Source organism: Haplochromis burtoni, unplaced genomic scaffold, assembly GCF_018398535.1.
Source record: "Haplochromis burtoni strain Fernald_Lab_line unplaced genomic scaffold, NCSU_Asbu1 Contig_599, whole genome shotgun sequence".
Lineage (NCBI taxonomy): Eukaryota > Metazoa > Chordata > Actinopteri > Cichliformes > Cichlidae > Haplochromis > Haplochromis burtoni.
The window spans coordinates 144,698-162,526 of record NW_024582960.1 but is presented as its reverse complement, the minus strand read 5'-3'; the positions used below and the strand labels follow the sequence as shown (position 1 = coordinate 162,526).

Genomic DNA, 17,829 nt, shown 5'->3' with positions numbered 1-17,829 from the left:
AACATAATGTTCTCATTACGTTTGCCTGTAATACATTCAGTCTTTGTTGATGTTAGAGGTTGGCAGAAGATCTGTTTTTAGTTCTTTCTCTGGAGCACATTCAGCAACTTTTTCCAGCAAAACCCCTCAACTCAGATGTTGATGTTGAAACTATACTCCCTCTCTTCTGTTCCACTTTATTTGATCTCCAACAGCCCTGGAATGCTAAATGGGGGGAAAAAAAGTTAGTTTGAAGCTATATAAAGTTAATTTTTTCTATCTCACCACCAGAGGGACTATGAAAAAGTCTTGATGCCACAAATATACAATGGAGCACATCATCTGAAAGCTTTTAGTGGGTTAAAAATAAACGCCAGCACTCCACAAACAGGGAGTGGTGATGATAGGATGAATAGACCACATGAAAAGACTGAAAAGGCGATAGTAAAGAGAAGAGGCTATGCTTTCTGAGAGTGGGCTAAAGTTATTCTTTGAGTTGAAGCTAAAGGGATCAAAGTGTACTTGGTTATTTTTCCTTTCTTTGATTCTCTCTATTCCTACTAAGCTTGATCCTTCATTTCATCTTTTTTTTATTTTTTTTTTTTTTATACATACATACATACATATATACATACATACATACATACAATTTCTTTTTCATTCATTCTCCCTATCCTACTCTGGCTACTCGACACCATCTCCTCTACACATTTTCTCCTTTTAAGGAGTGAGGGATGAAGTAGAAGGGAATAGGAAGGGTTGGTTAAGTAGACACTCAGGTCTGCTGACTGATAACAGACTCCCCTTTGTGTAGCTCCGGTCAGACAGACACTTAGTTACATATTGACAAAGACCGCAGCATGACTTGGATTTCATGATCTCAAGTACTTTCTTTAGTCCTCTATCCCCACTTTCGCCCCCCCCCCCCCCTTCCACTTAATTGGAAACAGAAGTCAGAAATGGAAGAATGTCTTTTCATTACACATGTGTGTTTGTGCACGCGCATGCACACACACCACAGCTTTTCCTGGAACTCTCCCCCCTTGTCTCCCCAACAGCTGCTTGGCACTGACAGATGAGGAAAAAGTGTGTGTGTGTGTGTGTGTGTGTGTGTGTGTGTGTGCGCGTGCGTGCAATTGGCGGTAGTGTTTTATTTCCAGAAAAGAGTTCTTCTGTGTATCATGGTTTTAACAAAAAGGCAGCTGGGACAATAAAACATGTGGATGTTAAGATGTCAGCATTCCACAACTGCGTCCATGTGGCTTGTGTATGTTTGTGTGCCTAGTCACACATGTGTGTTCTACCCCAGTCATCTCCTTTCCTCCCCCACAATGACTAAGAGTAGCACGATGCAATGCTCCATAGCAGCCACTAGAGGTGCCATCTGCTCATAAATGAAAAGAGTGGGCTGTCTGTGGAAACCACAGAGCAGCCATTTTACAATGTGAACACCAGACCCCATTTTATGAATCAGCCATGATGTCAACATAGCCAGGACTGATTCTATTGGCTAGAGCGCAGCTGGCACTGAAGCACTGTAGATTTCCACATGCACAAAGACACATGCTCCCTCACTGGGTCTCTGCTGCTCCCAAAGACACACACACACTGACCTCGTGACATGATGCTGCTACCAGATCACTCGTCTTTTTCCAAACTGAGCTGTTTAGATTACTATCCAGATTAATCTTCTTTGTAGTATATCTATATACGAGTGTCTATTGTACAGGTCACCATATCAGTATTTGCATGTGTAAGGATCTCAGGGATTTGATGTTGTGCTTTAAGCATTAACTTAATTTCTTCCATTTTTAGATGGGATATCTTGAATTATTTCCTGTGACTGTCCGTTTCCTTGTTTGTGTCTCTCTGATGATGTTTATTTGTGTAAGCTTGCAACTTCCTTTCTTTATAACATTTCAGCTGTGACTTTCTCTTTGTGTTTGTGCAAGACAGTCATTTCCGCTCAGATGTCCTGATGGATTTTCCTATCCTGTGTGTGTCTGTGATTCCTGGCTTCCTGCTTTGGTTTCCTGGCCTCAGCAGGGACTAGTAATGAAACACTGAACATGCAGTAGTACTGCTGGTGGTGAAACACACAACTGAATATACTGATATAATGCAAACTATATGACAACACACATAAGCAAACATACAAAGTCGAAGCCTAAGACACAAATGGTGGTTGACCATCAGTAGGGAGTTTCATAAAGCTGAAGCTAATACTGACAGAAACAATGGGCCTTTTTAAGGCTGCAGTCAACTGAACTGACTGTTCTGTGTATATCTGTGTGTCCTGAATGAATGGCTAAACTGAGAGATGAGGAGCTCATTAGGAGCCTGGCTCATTAACAGCCTGCTTGGCTGATAGGTGTCTCACATCGAGACAAAGCACTGTTTGACTGGACATATTGATGAGTGGACAGATGAAGGAAAGAACTGTGAAGCTGTTGTTGTCGCCGTTGTCTATGTGGAGAATAGATTACAGTGCCGCTGTTTGACCAAAATCATCTTTTGCTTTTCTAATAAACTGCACTTGAAGATAAACACTCGAGTATGATACAGTGGAATCACTGAGGAAATTAAGAAATTAGACTGCTTATACAGTAGGGGTAGGTAACTGAATGGAACTGAAAATAGATTTTACTAACACTGATAATTAAGCACACATAAGGGTCGGTCCGTATCCGCATTTCTATTTCTGTTTTTGCCCTTCTACTTGCCTTCTCTGTGACATTAAAACCATAACTTTTGATGTCACTGCATCAGGTCATCTTTAGGCAGTTGAAGCAGGTAGTCTGCTGATGATGAAAGGTTTTTGCCAGCACCATTGTTGACTTTTTGCAGTAGCTTCTTTTTGTATATGTGTGGAGTTCTTGAATCTCAGCTTTATAAAGATGAGGCAAGGATGCAGCTATAGACAGGCTGATAAGTCTCAAATTGTGATTTAGTTGGAAAAGATACACTCAGGGTTATAGACCAGCATGCAGCAGAAGGGAAAACCATGTATTTTATGGACTAGTCGGCAAAACAAAATGTGAGTCCCTGCAAACCAGCAAGTTTTGTAATGTATCATCTGGTATATGCAGCTGATGGTTCTGCAATGTGCATACCAAATTTAAAGCAACATTGATGGAAAAACTCTGATGATAACACATTTATAAGACCATAACTATAGATGATTGATCCATAGAGTCAGGTAATTTTATTGGTCTGGCTCTATGCACAGCTCTTGATTTGTCTTTCGATAAAATATCAAAAATCTATCCCAAATTTACTTCAACTCTTTTTCTGACCCACAACTGAAAATTCATTTAAACAATATAATGAGATACAAGTAGCTTATAAATATCAAGTACAAATGGTTAGATATTGATGGAAACAACAGTTGTGACATCTGGATCTCTGCTGACCCTAATGTGCCTGGCTATGTGTAGAGTGGGCTGCTATGTGGTCAAACCCGTGTTCATCATTCACTCCTCATTCTAATCTAGTTCACACCCTCCCCCACACTCTGACACATCCTTACAGTCACAATCCTGACCTTGTCAAAAGAAGTTAATGAAAAATGCCTCTGAGTGTGAGTGTGTGCAATAGGTGGGTGTGTCTATGTGCAGCGTGGTGAATCCAAACTTCAAATGCCTTACAGCGAACAACTGTCTGACCGTATTTAAAAGGACCACATGCTCCAGGGACATGTTTCCCCTGGTGCTGCAGCCATTTCATGTTAGTTCAGTTGTACCCCAAACCACTGATGTGATATTCCTGACACCTCCATGACACCATACAGTTTGGAGAAAATGAAAAAAGTAAAAGCTGTGCCAAGTCTGTCAGTTTTTATAGCCATCACATGTGCCTTCTGTCCATCAATCAAATCCACTTTGTCTTTTTTATCACTAATGTCACTTCTTCCCCCCCCCCCCCCGTAGTGTTATTTCTGTTTAAGGGTACAAGTCATTTAAAATTATGAAAGATGACAAGAAAATTTTGTTACAAAGGCTCCTCTTTTTGCTTGCCGTAAGGGAATATAAAGTTTTCCTTGTCTCTGTCCATATCTACAGCTAAAAAGGAGCAGGATGGTGGGGATGAAAAGAAACAGGTGCAGAAGAAGAAGGTGAAAGAGCTGAAGATTCTTGACTCAAAGTCTTCACAGAATCTCTGTAAGTCCACTATCCTGATACCACTATATTCATGACCATGCTTTTTATGCATAAAATGGGGCATAATTAAGTAAGTCATGCTTCTTGTGTTTTCTCATGAAGCTATTTTCCTGGGATCATTCCGTATCCCTTATGAGGAGATCAAGAATGCCATCCTGCAGGTTAATGAGAAGGTCCTCACAGAGTCCATGGTTCAGGTATTGACTGTGTTGTTATGCATCTGTTCATTTGTATTATAAAATAAAATATAGTTATTTGATAAAAAGGATTTTCTCTTTCCTTTATTCCTGTGTTACCTCTCATACTAGATTTATAGGTTTAATGTGTTTGACTATCTGTAGACTGATAAGTGAAAAAATGAACTGGATGATAGTGTGTGCTTTATCTACACTTTTATTTCAGAGTACCTGTTTTGTTGATTTTCAGCAAAATGACATTTTTATTTAACTTTATAAGGCTTTCAGTTACCCTGAAGTCATATTAAGATCCTTATGACATAGTAAATAAAAATCCAACTTTTTCAAGCTTCTTCATGTGTCTTCCGGTATACATTTCTCTCATTGTCACTTAGAACCTGATCAAGCAACTGCCAGGACCAGACCAGCTGGGTGTCCTGGCAGATATGAAGGATGAATACGATGACTTGGCTGAGTCTGAACAGTTTGGAGTAGTGGTAAGGAAACTTGCATATACATGTGCAAATGAAAGCGCAGGGAAAAAATAGACACTTCTCTTTGATAAGATGGTTATTGTTAAATTGTCGGCTGACTTGAAGCTGACTAACCACAAACTTGTTGTGGGTGTCAGTATGAGTTGTAGAAAGTGTTGAGATGGTTCGTTTTCTAAGATGGTTTGTCAGTAAATTAGACACACAGAATGTCCTCATGCTGTTAAACAAAGGGGCTTTGTTCAACTGTAGATTTCGGTAATGGATGAACTCACTGCACTTACCCATAATTGCATGCTCTCAGACACGTGCAGACACACACACACTCACTGTAGCAACAAACAGGGAATGGTCTCGTATGCCCCTCTCTTGTTTTTCCAGATGTCCAGTGTGAAGCGGTTGATGCCACGGCTTCAGGCCATCTTGTTCAAGCTGCAGTTTGAGGAACAGCTGAACAACATCAAGCCAGATGTGGTGTCTGTGACAGCAGCTTGTGAAGAGCTTAGGAAAAGTGATACATTCGCCAGGTTGCTGCAGATCATCCTCCTTGTTGGGAATTATATGAATTCTGGCTCTCGCAATGGAGCAGCATTCGGCTTCTCCATATCATACCTGTGCAAGGTGAAGTGAAAGGGGGATCATATGACACACACCCACAATAAAAACTGAATGAATCTACTGAAAATCATGTATGTAACTGGAGAAATACTGACTTTTTTGTTGTTGTTGTTGTTGTTGTTGTTTTGTCTTGTTTGGCTCTTCTTCGGCTTCGTCATCATGGCTTCAGGTACAGGATATATACCGCTATTACTAGCATAAAGACTTGAGATAGTAAATTCTTCATCTTTAAATATTGCTACACTGAGTGTATAAACACTATACTGTACTTATAGTTGTACTTTTATCACATGTTTTAATAATAGAAACTGGGCAATAAAAGTCCAGTCAAAATGTACATTCAGGATTAGAAACTACTCACACCTATGTTGACATTGTGTCCTTTTTTTTTTAATACCTCTTTCTTCTAATTAGCTTCGTGACACAAAATCAGCTGATCTGAAACAGACACTGCTCAATTTCCTTGCTGACGTGTGCCAGGAGCAGTATCCTGATGTCATGAGCTTTACAGATGAGCTCATTCATGTCGAAAAGGCCAGCAGAGGTGCGTGGGACATGTAACCCATATTATACATATTATTTTAACAGATCTTTAAATAAAGTGTGCTTATATTGTTTCAGCAAATAGCACATCATACCTGAGATCTATTTAATGCTCTTATTCACTGTATCAGTCACTTCAAGTCAATACCAATATGACAAGCTTCATCTGTGGGTGCTTAGCAATGACAACATTTTCCTTGTCCATGGCAGTTTCTGCAGAGACAGTTCAGAAGAACCTAGAAATGATGGGCCGTCAGATCAAGAGCCTGCAGAAAGATTTGGAAACCTTTCCTCCTCCACAAAATGATAAGGACCTGTTCGTGGAGAAGATGTCGATATCCTTTCTATTCAGCTATTAAATAGAATTGCTCAGTTGGCCTCATTTAGTCAATGAGTTTTGTTTTTGTTTTTTAAAAAAAGAAATCAATGGAAATGTCATGTCGTGATGACAGTGCTTTTTGTGTGTTTTCTTGTGTTTGAATGACACTTCTGTGTACCTTAACACAATGTATTTACAGCTTTGTGAGCCATGCCCAAGAACAGTATGAGAAACTAGATCTGATGCACAAGAATATGGAAAAGCAATACAGTGATCTGGGAGACTATTTTGTCTTTGACCCGAAAAAGATCTCTGTCGAGGAATTATTTGGGGATCTCAACAACTTCAAAAACATGTTCCAGGTGTGTATGTGTAAGTCTAAACGAGTAAGGAAGTAAAAACAAGATTGTTATGGTTTTCAGTCTTTTCTTACCAACCTACGAAATGAATGTATGTATTACGAACAAAATTAAACACAAGTTCAGTTGCAAATAATGTAATGCATCAAAGGCAAATATCAAAAGGATTGACTGTACATCTGACTGTGTTGACAAAATGAGTCACTCCATTATATTATCTGTTTAAACATTTGGGAGGGCTCCACCTTAGATAACTTGTCTGCCAGTCATAAAGAATAATGGCCAGTAATGGTTTTGAAGTTTTGTGTACAAAACTTCATTCATCATATCCATCATACATGGGTTGCTTTATTCACTTTCACTCTTTAAATATATGTAAGATATTCTTAAACGATTTCTGTGTTGAATTTATGTAGCTAGAACTTAATATATTTTCTACTTCTTACCCCAACAGCAAGCAGTGAAGGAGAATCAGAAAAGGAAGGAGGCTGAAGAGAAGATCAAGAGGGCCAAGCTGGCGAGAGAGAAAGCAGAAAAGGAAAAAGAGGAGAAACTCAAGAAGAACCAGCTCCCTGACATCAACGCAGGTCACCTTTGCTGCATAATATATATTTATGTGCATGTCAATGAACTGGAGAGACACTTGCCACGTCTCTTCCTTTGCATTTCCCTCAGATTCCTGTTGGGGGCAGTCAGAGTCCACACATCGTGTGTGTATATGTGTGTGTGTGTGTGTGTGTGTGTGTGTGTGTGTATATATGTGTGTGTGTGTATATATGTGTGTGTGTGTGTATATATGTGTGTGTGTGTATTGTATTGTGTGTATTAATGTTGATGACCTGTTTTAAAGTAAACAAGAAACAATGATGCTTCACATAAACTGAGGACAGCATTGAAGTGCCTGACCTCTTTTCACTCCTCCAGTAATCATGAAATTTTCCACCCCCAAAAGAATACAGAAATAGCTCCCAACTCTCCTTATCAGGAAAAAACATGTTTCCACTCTTCTGGTAATGCTTTTACACTTTAAAAATTGCTGGTAGCATTATTGTTCCCTTTAACAAACACATGCATACTGACTCTCTCGTCCCTGTCTACACAGTAAGCACTCAAATCCTGCCTTGGAGACGCATATTTATACACAGACTTTTTCCCCCTTCTCTCAGTCTGTGACCTACTTTCAGTGCATTCCTCCTCTCTCTGGCTCCACTTATGTTCTGCAGAGCCCCTGCTTTTTCACTGTAGAAATGTGCTATAGCCTTGGTACTCTAAAGAGTGTGTGTGTGTGTGTGTGTGTGTGTGTGTGTGTGTGTGTGTGTGTGTGTTACAAATGACTGTGTCATTTTGTTGTGAATGTTTTTTGTTTTGCTTTGCCCATATGTTGAAAAAACATTATGCTGGCCAAAATGTGTGTGTGTGTCTGCTTTTCAAACTCTTACAAAAAGTCTTTATGGGCTTTATTCTAGTAGTGCATGTTCCAGCTGGCTTCTTTTCTCTTCTCCCCTTCTTGCTTTTATTTTACCACTGCCAGGTTTTCCCCTTTAGCTCCCCTTTTGTATGCAGTTCATTTAAAGGGCAGTTCAAGCCACCAAGACTCCATTTAGAAAATTCTGCCTCAGTGTTTAAAGTATGGAAGATATATAATAGAAAGTAAAGTTTCATGTTCAGCCTCTCGAGACGTGCACACATGGAACATAATAGTGCCTCAAAGATTAGTGTCTCTGTGCACACATTTAGTGGACAGGGATCATTTACATACAGGTGGAATATTTGACTGTCCTGTAGCCTGGAGTCCTTCTACACCCCCTATTTGAATTTAACCACACACAAATTTGGCACACCCACCCACCTGGTCTTTGTTCTGTATTTGTTTATAACCCTCATACTGGCTGCTATACAATGGCTGTTTTCAGCAGCTGTGCTTTCACACGCTGACATGTTCCTGGTTCCCTTTTTTCTGTCTCTCACGAATCTACTTGCATACCCTTACTATCTCATGAATTCTCTGAATGTTCCTTTGACTTTCTGTCTCTGTAAACATATAATACCAGTTGTTGGTTAAACCCTGGAAGGTCAGTGTGTGTTTGCAGTTTGTGGCCTTGCCATTCCCATGTGAGTCAGAGACTTAGTGGAGTCTGTTTGCACATATTCTAAGCATGTGATGCTAGTTACTGTGTATAAATCATGTTGAGATTCTTTGGAAATCATTACATGTTGTCGTTTTTATAATTGACTCATTAAGTGCTTTGACTTGCCTTTTCTGACTCGCATAGCAAATATAAATACAGGGGTCAGTATACTAAACTGGCAGAGTATTTTGTTGCCACACCCAGTACTTGACATTCCAAGCTTTTTAGCTTTTTGCTCTAATTTTATCTGTTAAAAACAGTCTACTACTATCCCTGGGCCATCTTTGGCTATACACCAAAGCTTGCTGCTACTATTCCTTATTTCTACAGCTAGGTGTCAGTACAGTCTGTAAAAGAATACCTGAGACCATTTTTTTTTATCTATGTGGCAAAGGGTGTTTGCATGTCTGGTTTATCCTCACATAGATGCTTGTATGGGAACTACCACTGGGAGTGCCCGTGCTCCACACAGAGAGCAAGTGAGGAAACAGTAGTGTGGGGGAGGGTAGAGGAAGGAGGATAGTAGGGCAGCAGATGCTCTGGTGGGGATTAGACTGCTGTTGTCTCTTTGAAAAGGGGGTTAGAGAAAGGCGCAAGCCACAAGAGGGGATGAGACAGGATAAGCCTGAGTTGCCTGATGTCTTCACTGCAGGTGACTGTGAAAAATGGAGAGATTCATGGCACATTAGAAAAACATTAGAAAAAAGATCTCTCCACTCACTGATTTTCTTTATCATGCTGTCATCTGCACGTTTGTCATCATCAACAGCTAAATTTTTCCAATTCTATTTTCATTTGTTGATGTGTGAACATCCATTAGGGGTGCTATTGATCTACACAAGATTATATGGTGTGTGTGTGTGTGTGTGTGTGTGTGTGTGTGTGTGTGTGGGAGAGAGAGATGTGAGACGTGTCAGAGCGTGCGCGCATTTATTGCAAATCGGATCGAAAGAGACATCTTTAAGAGCTCAGTCTAATGCCATTGCCCTAATTAATCCATCTTATGTTCTTACATGCTTTAGTCAGTAACTTACTGTTTGTGTCAAGCACTAAATATGTGTGTATTCCTTCTGCTTTTTATGGTCAGTAGTATTATTGAATCATATATTTTTTAGGCTTATTTCAATGTATGATAATTAGTTAATTGACTTTCAAGTACCATTCAGTACCAATGAAAACCAGTGTCTTGTGTTTCCCCTTTATGTCACTTATTGCTAACAACGTAAACTTGTAAAACTGCTTTTTGATTTAATAGTGTTGCTCAATACTATTGAGAGCACAGGCCCCTAGGCCTGTAAGCTGAATCTTCATTAGTTCAGTAATGTTTTATACACAGCTAGGTCATTGTTTGGTCCTTCAGTGCCTTCAATGCAGTGTTCCAAAACACATTTGTGTGTTTGTGTGCTTGCAAACATGTTTTAAGCCAGCCATGTGATTGACACAAGCGGAAATTTGCCAGATGTGTTTCCCTTGAAGAAGAAAAATCTCTGATTTTGATCCCAGTCTGCAGTTCTAGGACATGGACATTAAGGGGTGTATATGAGCCACGGTAGTCTTGGGATGTGTGTAAGAGAGACTTTCTCTGACGTGACAGGCGAGACCATAGGCCATCTGCTTCATGGCTTACTGCAGGATTAAATATTGTGCGTGTGAGCAGAGCTGTGTGCTGTGTTTAGATGTGGGGGTTGGGGAACAAACAGAGAGACAGCATAAACCTTTAACCCCCAACCCCGCTGGCCCTTCCCCAGACCCCTCTGTCTCCATTCAGGTTCAAACAAAAATAATTAAAGCCATCTGCGTGAGTGCTGAGCCATGCCACTGAATGTTGCCCACAAAATAGTCAAAGTAGTACTCTCACATGTTGCTTTGAGATTGGGCATCCTGCCTGGTTTAACCCACCTTCTTTTATTTATTGCCACCTGACACTGAAGCTCTGTTGAAAATGTAGCTGTAAACAAGAGACCACCCATGTAAGCTGTACCTGTAAACTTATACAGATAAAAGGTTAATTTCCAGTTTGTACCAGTTTAACTGGAAGCCACAATTATGCATTCATTCTGTTTATGTGGATTTGGTTTCAGCGGCTGTTTTTCCAATAAGTGTGGGCTTGTGTATATCTGAAGCCGTCTCCCTGAAAATGCATAGTGTAGCCCCTAGCTGTGGAAGTAGCTGAAGTAGGTCACTGCTTATCTGGGTTAATGTAGCTAATTTAACAAAATAGCCACGTGGCTGATGAAGATCCACACTGTGTATAGTGCTATATTAGAAAAACAGAAAACTCTGTAAAAGCACCAGTCTCTCTCTCTCTCCTGTTGTTAGATGGCTAGTATTGATTAAAAATAATAAGTCTGTTATAATGGAGCTGTATGTGTGTGTCATGCATAGAAGTTAAAGTGCTTCATTACGTATTAATACTGATCTATCGTTTCTTGATTTATTACTGATTATGTTTTTTGATGGTGTTTACAGAGGATGATGAAACTGGTATCATGGATGGCCTGTTGGAGGCGCTGCAGTCCGGTGCTGCTTTCAGGAGAAAGAGAGGACCACGTCAAGCAGGTACTCACACACAAGCAAAACAGTAAATCTTCACAAAATATGCATATGTTTCCACGTTTCATGCGTTACTTGCCTTACAGATTTCAGTTTACTTCCACAGATATATAAGACTCGTTTATTCTATCTCACTTTCCATTCTGTCTCCAATCTTCTCTCAACACAACAACAGATTTGTTTATGTTCCTTTGCCTTTGTTCCATCTGTTGCTCTGCTCACAGGCTGAGTTGTGGTAATATTCTTTCACCATGGTTATAGGGGCAAAGCCAGTGCAATCAGAGGCTGGCACAACAATAAAAGAAGAGGGAGAGTGCCAAGGGTGGGTGTGGACAGTAGGATACTTTAGGGAGAAACAACTGCTGAGGGTGTGGTGGTGGAGTAGGAAAATATGATAAATAATGAATGTAGGAGGGGGATGAAACCAGCCCGTAGGCAGAAAGTTTGTTGACGTGAGTGGGCAATACAAAAGTTGTGGTAAGTTATTGTCGGCAAAAGTATGAGGACACAGGTGCCTTTAGCAACTTCAAGTCAAGATATGTTTTGCTCTTTGTCATTTTGAGATTAAACTCAATTTACACCAAAGGATTTATGAGCAGAGTTGGACCCACATAGTCGTTACAAAATACCAATAGTTTTACAATTTTACACTAAAAGAGAAAATGTAAAAGTTTACAATATTATAGCCTTGGTGCTCTCAATTTCATTGACTTATTAGACATTGAAGTACTTTCTCCCACCTTCCTATTTTGTTTGCCATTCTGTGGCTTGTATGGCCTAGTAAGATCATGCAAATGAAAGCGAGGCAGCAGGAATTGTTAGTATAGTAACTTTGTAACATGATTCCTGGTTGTGAGTGGGAAAGTGTCCCGCTGCCCATTAGCTAAGAAAGAGAAAACTCTAGAGAGAGAGAGTGTGTGTGTGTGTGTGTGTGTGTGTGTGTGTGTGTGTGTGTGTGTGTTTTTGTTCACACGCACTCTTGTGTGGGTTCAGTTTTCGCACATAAGCAGAGTTGTGGAAGAGTTTGTGCAACCCGATCCCTTTCACAATAGAAGCCAGATGTGAAGCACTGGTCCTGAATTGCACTAAGACCCAGAGGGTAGTCCCTGCTCTTTTCTGTTCCTACTAATCTGTTGTTTTTTGTTTTTGTTTTTTTTATACAACTCTTTCAATTCTTTATTTTGGACTCAGAATTGATAATCTTTGAAAACCTTTGGGTTCTTTTTGCACCCCACTTCCATCTATAAAAACTGGTGGACCTTCAGTGTATGTTAAACCAAAACATTCTTTAATTTCCTCCAGACATTTTGTTTGTGAAAAGTAGAATGGATAAACATCCCTGGGGATGAGCTGTTCCTTGTAGAAATCCTACATTTTGTGACTGTTTTGTGACTGTTCCATGTCACCAGAGTGCTAAATTGGACTGCCAGGGAAAAAAGATCTGAAGTCAGGCAAATCCAGCCTCCCTGACTTTAAAGGAATATCTCAAGTCTTACTTACAATGAGAATAGCTTTTTCAAATAAATACAGTTATAGGTATTTGTCCCTTATTTTTTTTTTATCTGTTGTTACTCTCTCTCTTTTCCACATTTCAGTTACCTCTCAGATGTAATTTTCAGACTAAAAGGGGGGAAAAAAGCAGAAAAACAAATAAAGTAACAAATAGCTCAGGCTCATCACCACTAAACTGGCTGAGACAGCAGTGAAAATTAAAATGAAGGGAGAAGCAGGAGCAGGGAAGAAAGAATGGGGCCCACTTGAGGACTCAGTCATCCATAATGCTGTTGGGCCACCTCACACTCCCAACAGGAAATACCTGAACATGTGTATGTGAAAGAAAGGGAGGGAAAGAGCTTTCCTCCCTGCACATACTTCTGTGGTAGGAGATTGTCGGAAAATATAAGTGGCTGGATGTATCACATCTCTGCTTAGTCCCTCCCCCCCTGTCTCCTCTCTTACCCCATGGTGTCATTTCTGTTTTTGTTCTGCCAAAGTTCAGGCTTTTCCATGGAGAATGTGGAGGGTGTGAAGCAGTGCTCTTTTTTGTTTTGTTTTTTTTGTTTTTTGTTTTTTGGTGGCATTCTTATCCTTGTTAGGAGTTTTTCCTGACTGGTATTCAAAGGTTTCTCCTTTCCACTATGCCCACTTTGCTTCTTAATGCCAGGAAGAGCCTTGAGTCTTTCACCTACACAGCAGGAAGTGTATGTGTATGTGTTTGCACACATGTTTGACTAGCCAGTTGAGTCATAAGTCTTAATTTAGTAAAGCTGAAGTAGGAGGCACATCCTGACTCTGGCTCAACATATCTGGCACCAGTGAAGCCACAGGCAGCCTTACAGAGCAGGGAAAAAATATTGTATGTATGTATAACCCCTTCACAGATGTTATGTATAATATCATATGTGTTTAAAAAATGTTGCACACAGGGTAAATTGAAAAAACATAAATACAAGTCAGAGTACAAGTACATTTTTTTCTGTCTCTGTTATGTAGTAACACATCACTAAGGAAACGCAGTTCTGTGAAAAGGTTATTCATAATCTTATCACAGGGAGATAATGTGAGGTAGATGCATCTAAACTGTAAGTACTCATAAAAGTGGCATCATTAAGTTTCTCAAATCCCCCATCCTTTCTTGTTTTGACATTTATTAACAAATACCAGTAGGTGGGGCACTTGGTTGCAGGTTTTGCCTCAAAGTATTTTCTTTTCCTCGCAGTTAAAGCACAAATAGTGTTATTACAGATCGGATGTTATGAAATGGGTCCAATCATTAATGCCCTTAAAAGTATTTTCTCTTAGGTTATAAAATATAGTCACAATGAAACCCAACATTAAAACCCTAAAAAAGGAGTTCCTGCTGCAACACACCCTGATTAGATAATTTTGTTGAATGAGAAACGGGAACTGAGGCAGAGCAAACTTGATTAGCTTAACACTGAAAAGTGATAATCAAAACCACAATAAATAAGACAGTATACATGTATGCGTCTACTCACTTTCAGTCTAAATATGCTACTAATACTGAAGTTTTTACTGTTTGTTTATATTGTTTTATATATACATTATATTCTTCTTGACAAATGTAGCCCTCATCTGCAGATAGACTTAAGATGGTGCATTGATTGCTCTTCATTAAACAAAATAAAATATGTAATGGGGCTGTAAGTCATTCAGGCTTGTTTAGAGTCATAACACAAGCCACTGTAGTCTAATGATATTTACTTATCTATACTCATGTCTAGACTTCCATCTTTCCTCTTGAATAAAAGTAACTGCTCCCAGTCCAACATTATTGGTTCAGTTTCAGTCATTACAGTTGCAGGTACAGAAAGAATTTCAACATAGCAGTGTAGAAACCCTACAGCCAGCTTACTGAAGGTATTTATATGTTTTGCATTTATTGGCAGATAATAGAGAAAAATGTTTGGGTTTTGTGAAAAGTACATTTAAGACTGTCTCGTTACACCAGAGGTGTTGTTTATAGATCATAGTTGAAAATGTGGCAACAACACCACACACTCTTTGCAAGTCATATTATATGTATACAAGTGATATCCTATTGTAAAATGATATATAACCTGTGTAACAACACTAAGCTTTTATAGCCTTCTTACACACACACACACACACACACACACACACACACACACACACACACACACACACACACACACACACAACAAAGATTTATACTTGTATAAAAATATTTAGTTGAAATACAACAGCCTCAAATGTTATTTTTGTTTACTGTTTTTGTCTGTGGAGCTGTTGATTGATTGCTATTGTGGAGACCTTCCTCCCTTCTCTCCTCTTTGTTTCCTACCCTTACAGCTGCTGCAACTGTAGACGTCACGAACTCAGTTTTAAAAGATTACTAAGGGGACGTATTGAGTGTGTTGTCACGCTCATTTTTTCACAGCGTGACTGAATGGGTAGCCACGAGGCTATGGAAGCTATAAAACTCCTCACCTTTGACCTGCACCTCAGCTCACTTTGTCCATGTGGGAGTGTTGGCTGCGTCGAATGAGCAGACTGTATGGGGGATCCTCAGCTGTCTGCCCTCCGTCTGTCTACCCCCTTCTTAAACACAGAGACAAAAAACACACACACACACACACCAGATGCTCGCATGCCAACAAAGGCACACATGGATGTTTGCATACCCATACATGCACTCAAACTGGCAAATTTCATTCCAGAAGACAGACAGACTTGCATCCAGCACTATCAGTGTTTTGGTTTGAGCTTTAGATTGTTAGCTTTGCGTCTGTCTGTTACTTTGCAGAAACATAGACAGCTTGGATACATCGGGCTAATTTCATTGTGTTCAGAGCCATTTAAGTAGAGGAATGACGTGTCTATGAACACACAAGAAACCCATCTGCTGGGTCATGACCCCTGCTAGAGCAACCAATCATAGTAGCAACTAGCTGACAAAGCACCAATCACAACAGAGAGACAGACATAAAGGGCTTAGCAACAATAGAGGCACACGCCAGCTCTGCAGACGGTCCACTCCTACTAAAACAGAAAAATACCCCTTCACAGATGTTCACAAACACACACGCATTCATACTAGTGAGACAATTTAGAACAATGGGAGGGTGCTCATCAATATCAATGTCAAGCCATAACTAGAAAACTGGTGAGGTCACATGCTTGCTTAATACCCACTGAGGCAATAAAGGTCGACGACACCAGTATGCACCAGTTGACAGTGACCTAAAATTCAAGCTTATGCATCAATACTTAACCCACAGACACTAGTGGTGTCAGATGACGTCACTTTTCCCACAGTACTTTATTGCAGAGCAGCGCTGTGTTACACAGTGCAACCTGAGGAGGGCGATACAAGTCCCTGCTAAGTTGGAGAAACTGATGGAGGTCCAGTCTGCATCTGCAAACACACAATCATCCTATATGTGGCACCATGTTGTGTTGTGACTGTGGTTTTTCTAAAGATTCTGTAGAGTCAACAAAGGGTGTGAAGATGGCTGCTCCCTTGTAATACCGCCATATGGATTTCATACTCATTATAGTGGGGCAGTTACATCTGTGATGAGAGATAAGGGTGAGATTTTTACCTTAACAAAAGAGCTAAGCTAGTTCTTGTTACAGTCTCCTCTCCATCTGTCCTACACTTGCCCGTCTGCAAATCCTCTCATCACTTTCCTTCCTGTTTCTCTATTTTCCCCTCATAAAGGCAGCAGTATGCACTGTACAACAAAGCATTCTTATGTTAATCAGGTAGTCATTATAAAGACTCCTGCGGTGTAATTTGTTACAGATGATCTTTCACTATACTTTTTGTGCCACTGACCAACCTCCTGTGTGCAAACACACAAATTCAATCTCACACTCATCAGTAAATAAACCCCAAAACAGTCTTTGTGTAAGTCCTGATATCTCATTTCCTGTTGTAACAACCAGCCCTCATAACAGTTACATGGATCATTTAGTCAATATCAGATCTAGTATGTTTATGCAACACACATGCTGAAAACTTCCTGTTTGTTTATAATGGCGTTTGGTGAAGAACTGTTGCATTTCTGAAAAGTATGAAGGCTCTTTGATATGTTTCAGGATCAAAAAAATGCTGCATGTTTTCTCTCAGGCTTGAAACAGCTCCTTCCAGTGATCTATGAGATATCTAACAGCTGTTTTCACAGTATTAATCTTTACACATGAAATCAGTTGTTTGCTTTTCATTTGTTGAATGTGATTGGTCAGGGAGAATTGAATATATCTTTGTGTAGTTTGGATCCGAAAGCTTTAAACAGTAAGATCTTTTCACTTTGCCGAAATATGCAAATCTGTGTCGAGATGTATCTGTTGTTTTTACTTTATACATCTTTATTACTTTATGTGGCAGAAATATTTGCATGTTATGCCATATTGGACCATTTCATAAACAAAAACATCCATCATGGAAATCTGGTTGAGAAAAAAAAAAATCTATATAATTGTGTTGATTTTCTTTTGGCTGTGGGTAAAACCAGAGTGGCATCAGAAGTTCTTCTAAGAAGTGTTCAGTGGGAAGAAAGGGATACCCACTAAACTCATTAGGTGTGGGTTATAATTGAAAACATTTCAATATATCATGTAGATTGCCATCCTTTATTACTTGTGTTTATGTTATATTTAAAAATACTTTGATGTTCTTTTTAAAACTTCAGTCTGTTCATGTATTCACTTCTTACACATATTAGTTCACACATGTTAACTGTGTTTAAATGTAGTTAGCTTCAGAGTTTCTTCTCCATACTTCAATCAGTAGGTCTCTGTCTACATTCATATTTTCTCATCCTGCTTCCAATGTAACAACCTTCTCATCCTGACTTGTATCACCTCTTCTCGCCTCCTCTTCTCTGTCTTCTCTCTCAAGAGGGAAGTGGAGGAGGATGAGAGAGGCAAGGAGCTAGGTCTGACAGCCTTTGAAGAGGCTTTTCTCTGTAGGCTGGAATTTTTAGGACAAGCTCAGCACAGGACACATACGCTC

The 17,829-nt window shown here is 39.7% G+C and overlaps 1 protein-coding gene across 3 annotated transcripts in view; it reads left to right on the top strand.

The window, feature by feature from the left end:
- Positions 1-17,829, top strand: part of LOC102309003 (protein diaphanous homolog 1) — a 99,725-nt gene that overhangs the window by 77,930 nt on the left and 3,966 nt on the right. For all 3 annotated transcript variants that reach the window (XM_005948894.2, XM_005948896.2, XM_014329797.2), the window contains 9 exons: positions 4,041-4,139; positions 4,242-4,336; positions 4,711-4,812; positions 5,188-5,427; positions 5,839-5,968; positions 6,178-6,302; positions 6,484-6,648; positions 7,100-7,232; positions 11,244-11,333. In XM_005948894.2, coding sequence (XP_005948956.1) covers positions 4,041-4,139; positions 4,242-4,336; positions 4,711-4,812; positions 5,188-5,427; positions 5,839-5,968; positions 6,178-6,302; positions 6,484-6,648; positions 7,100-7,232; positions 11,244-11,333 — 1,179 coding nt within the window. The remainder of the gene's footprint in view (positions 1-4,040; positions 4,140-4,241; positions 4,337-4,710; positions 4,813-5,187; positions 5,428-5,838; positions 5,969-6,177; positions 6,303-6,483; positions 6,649-7,099; positions 7,233-11,243; positions 11,334-17,829) is intronic.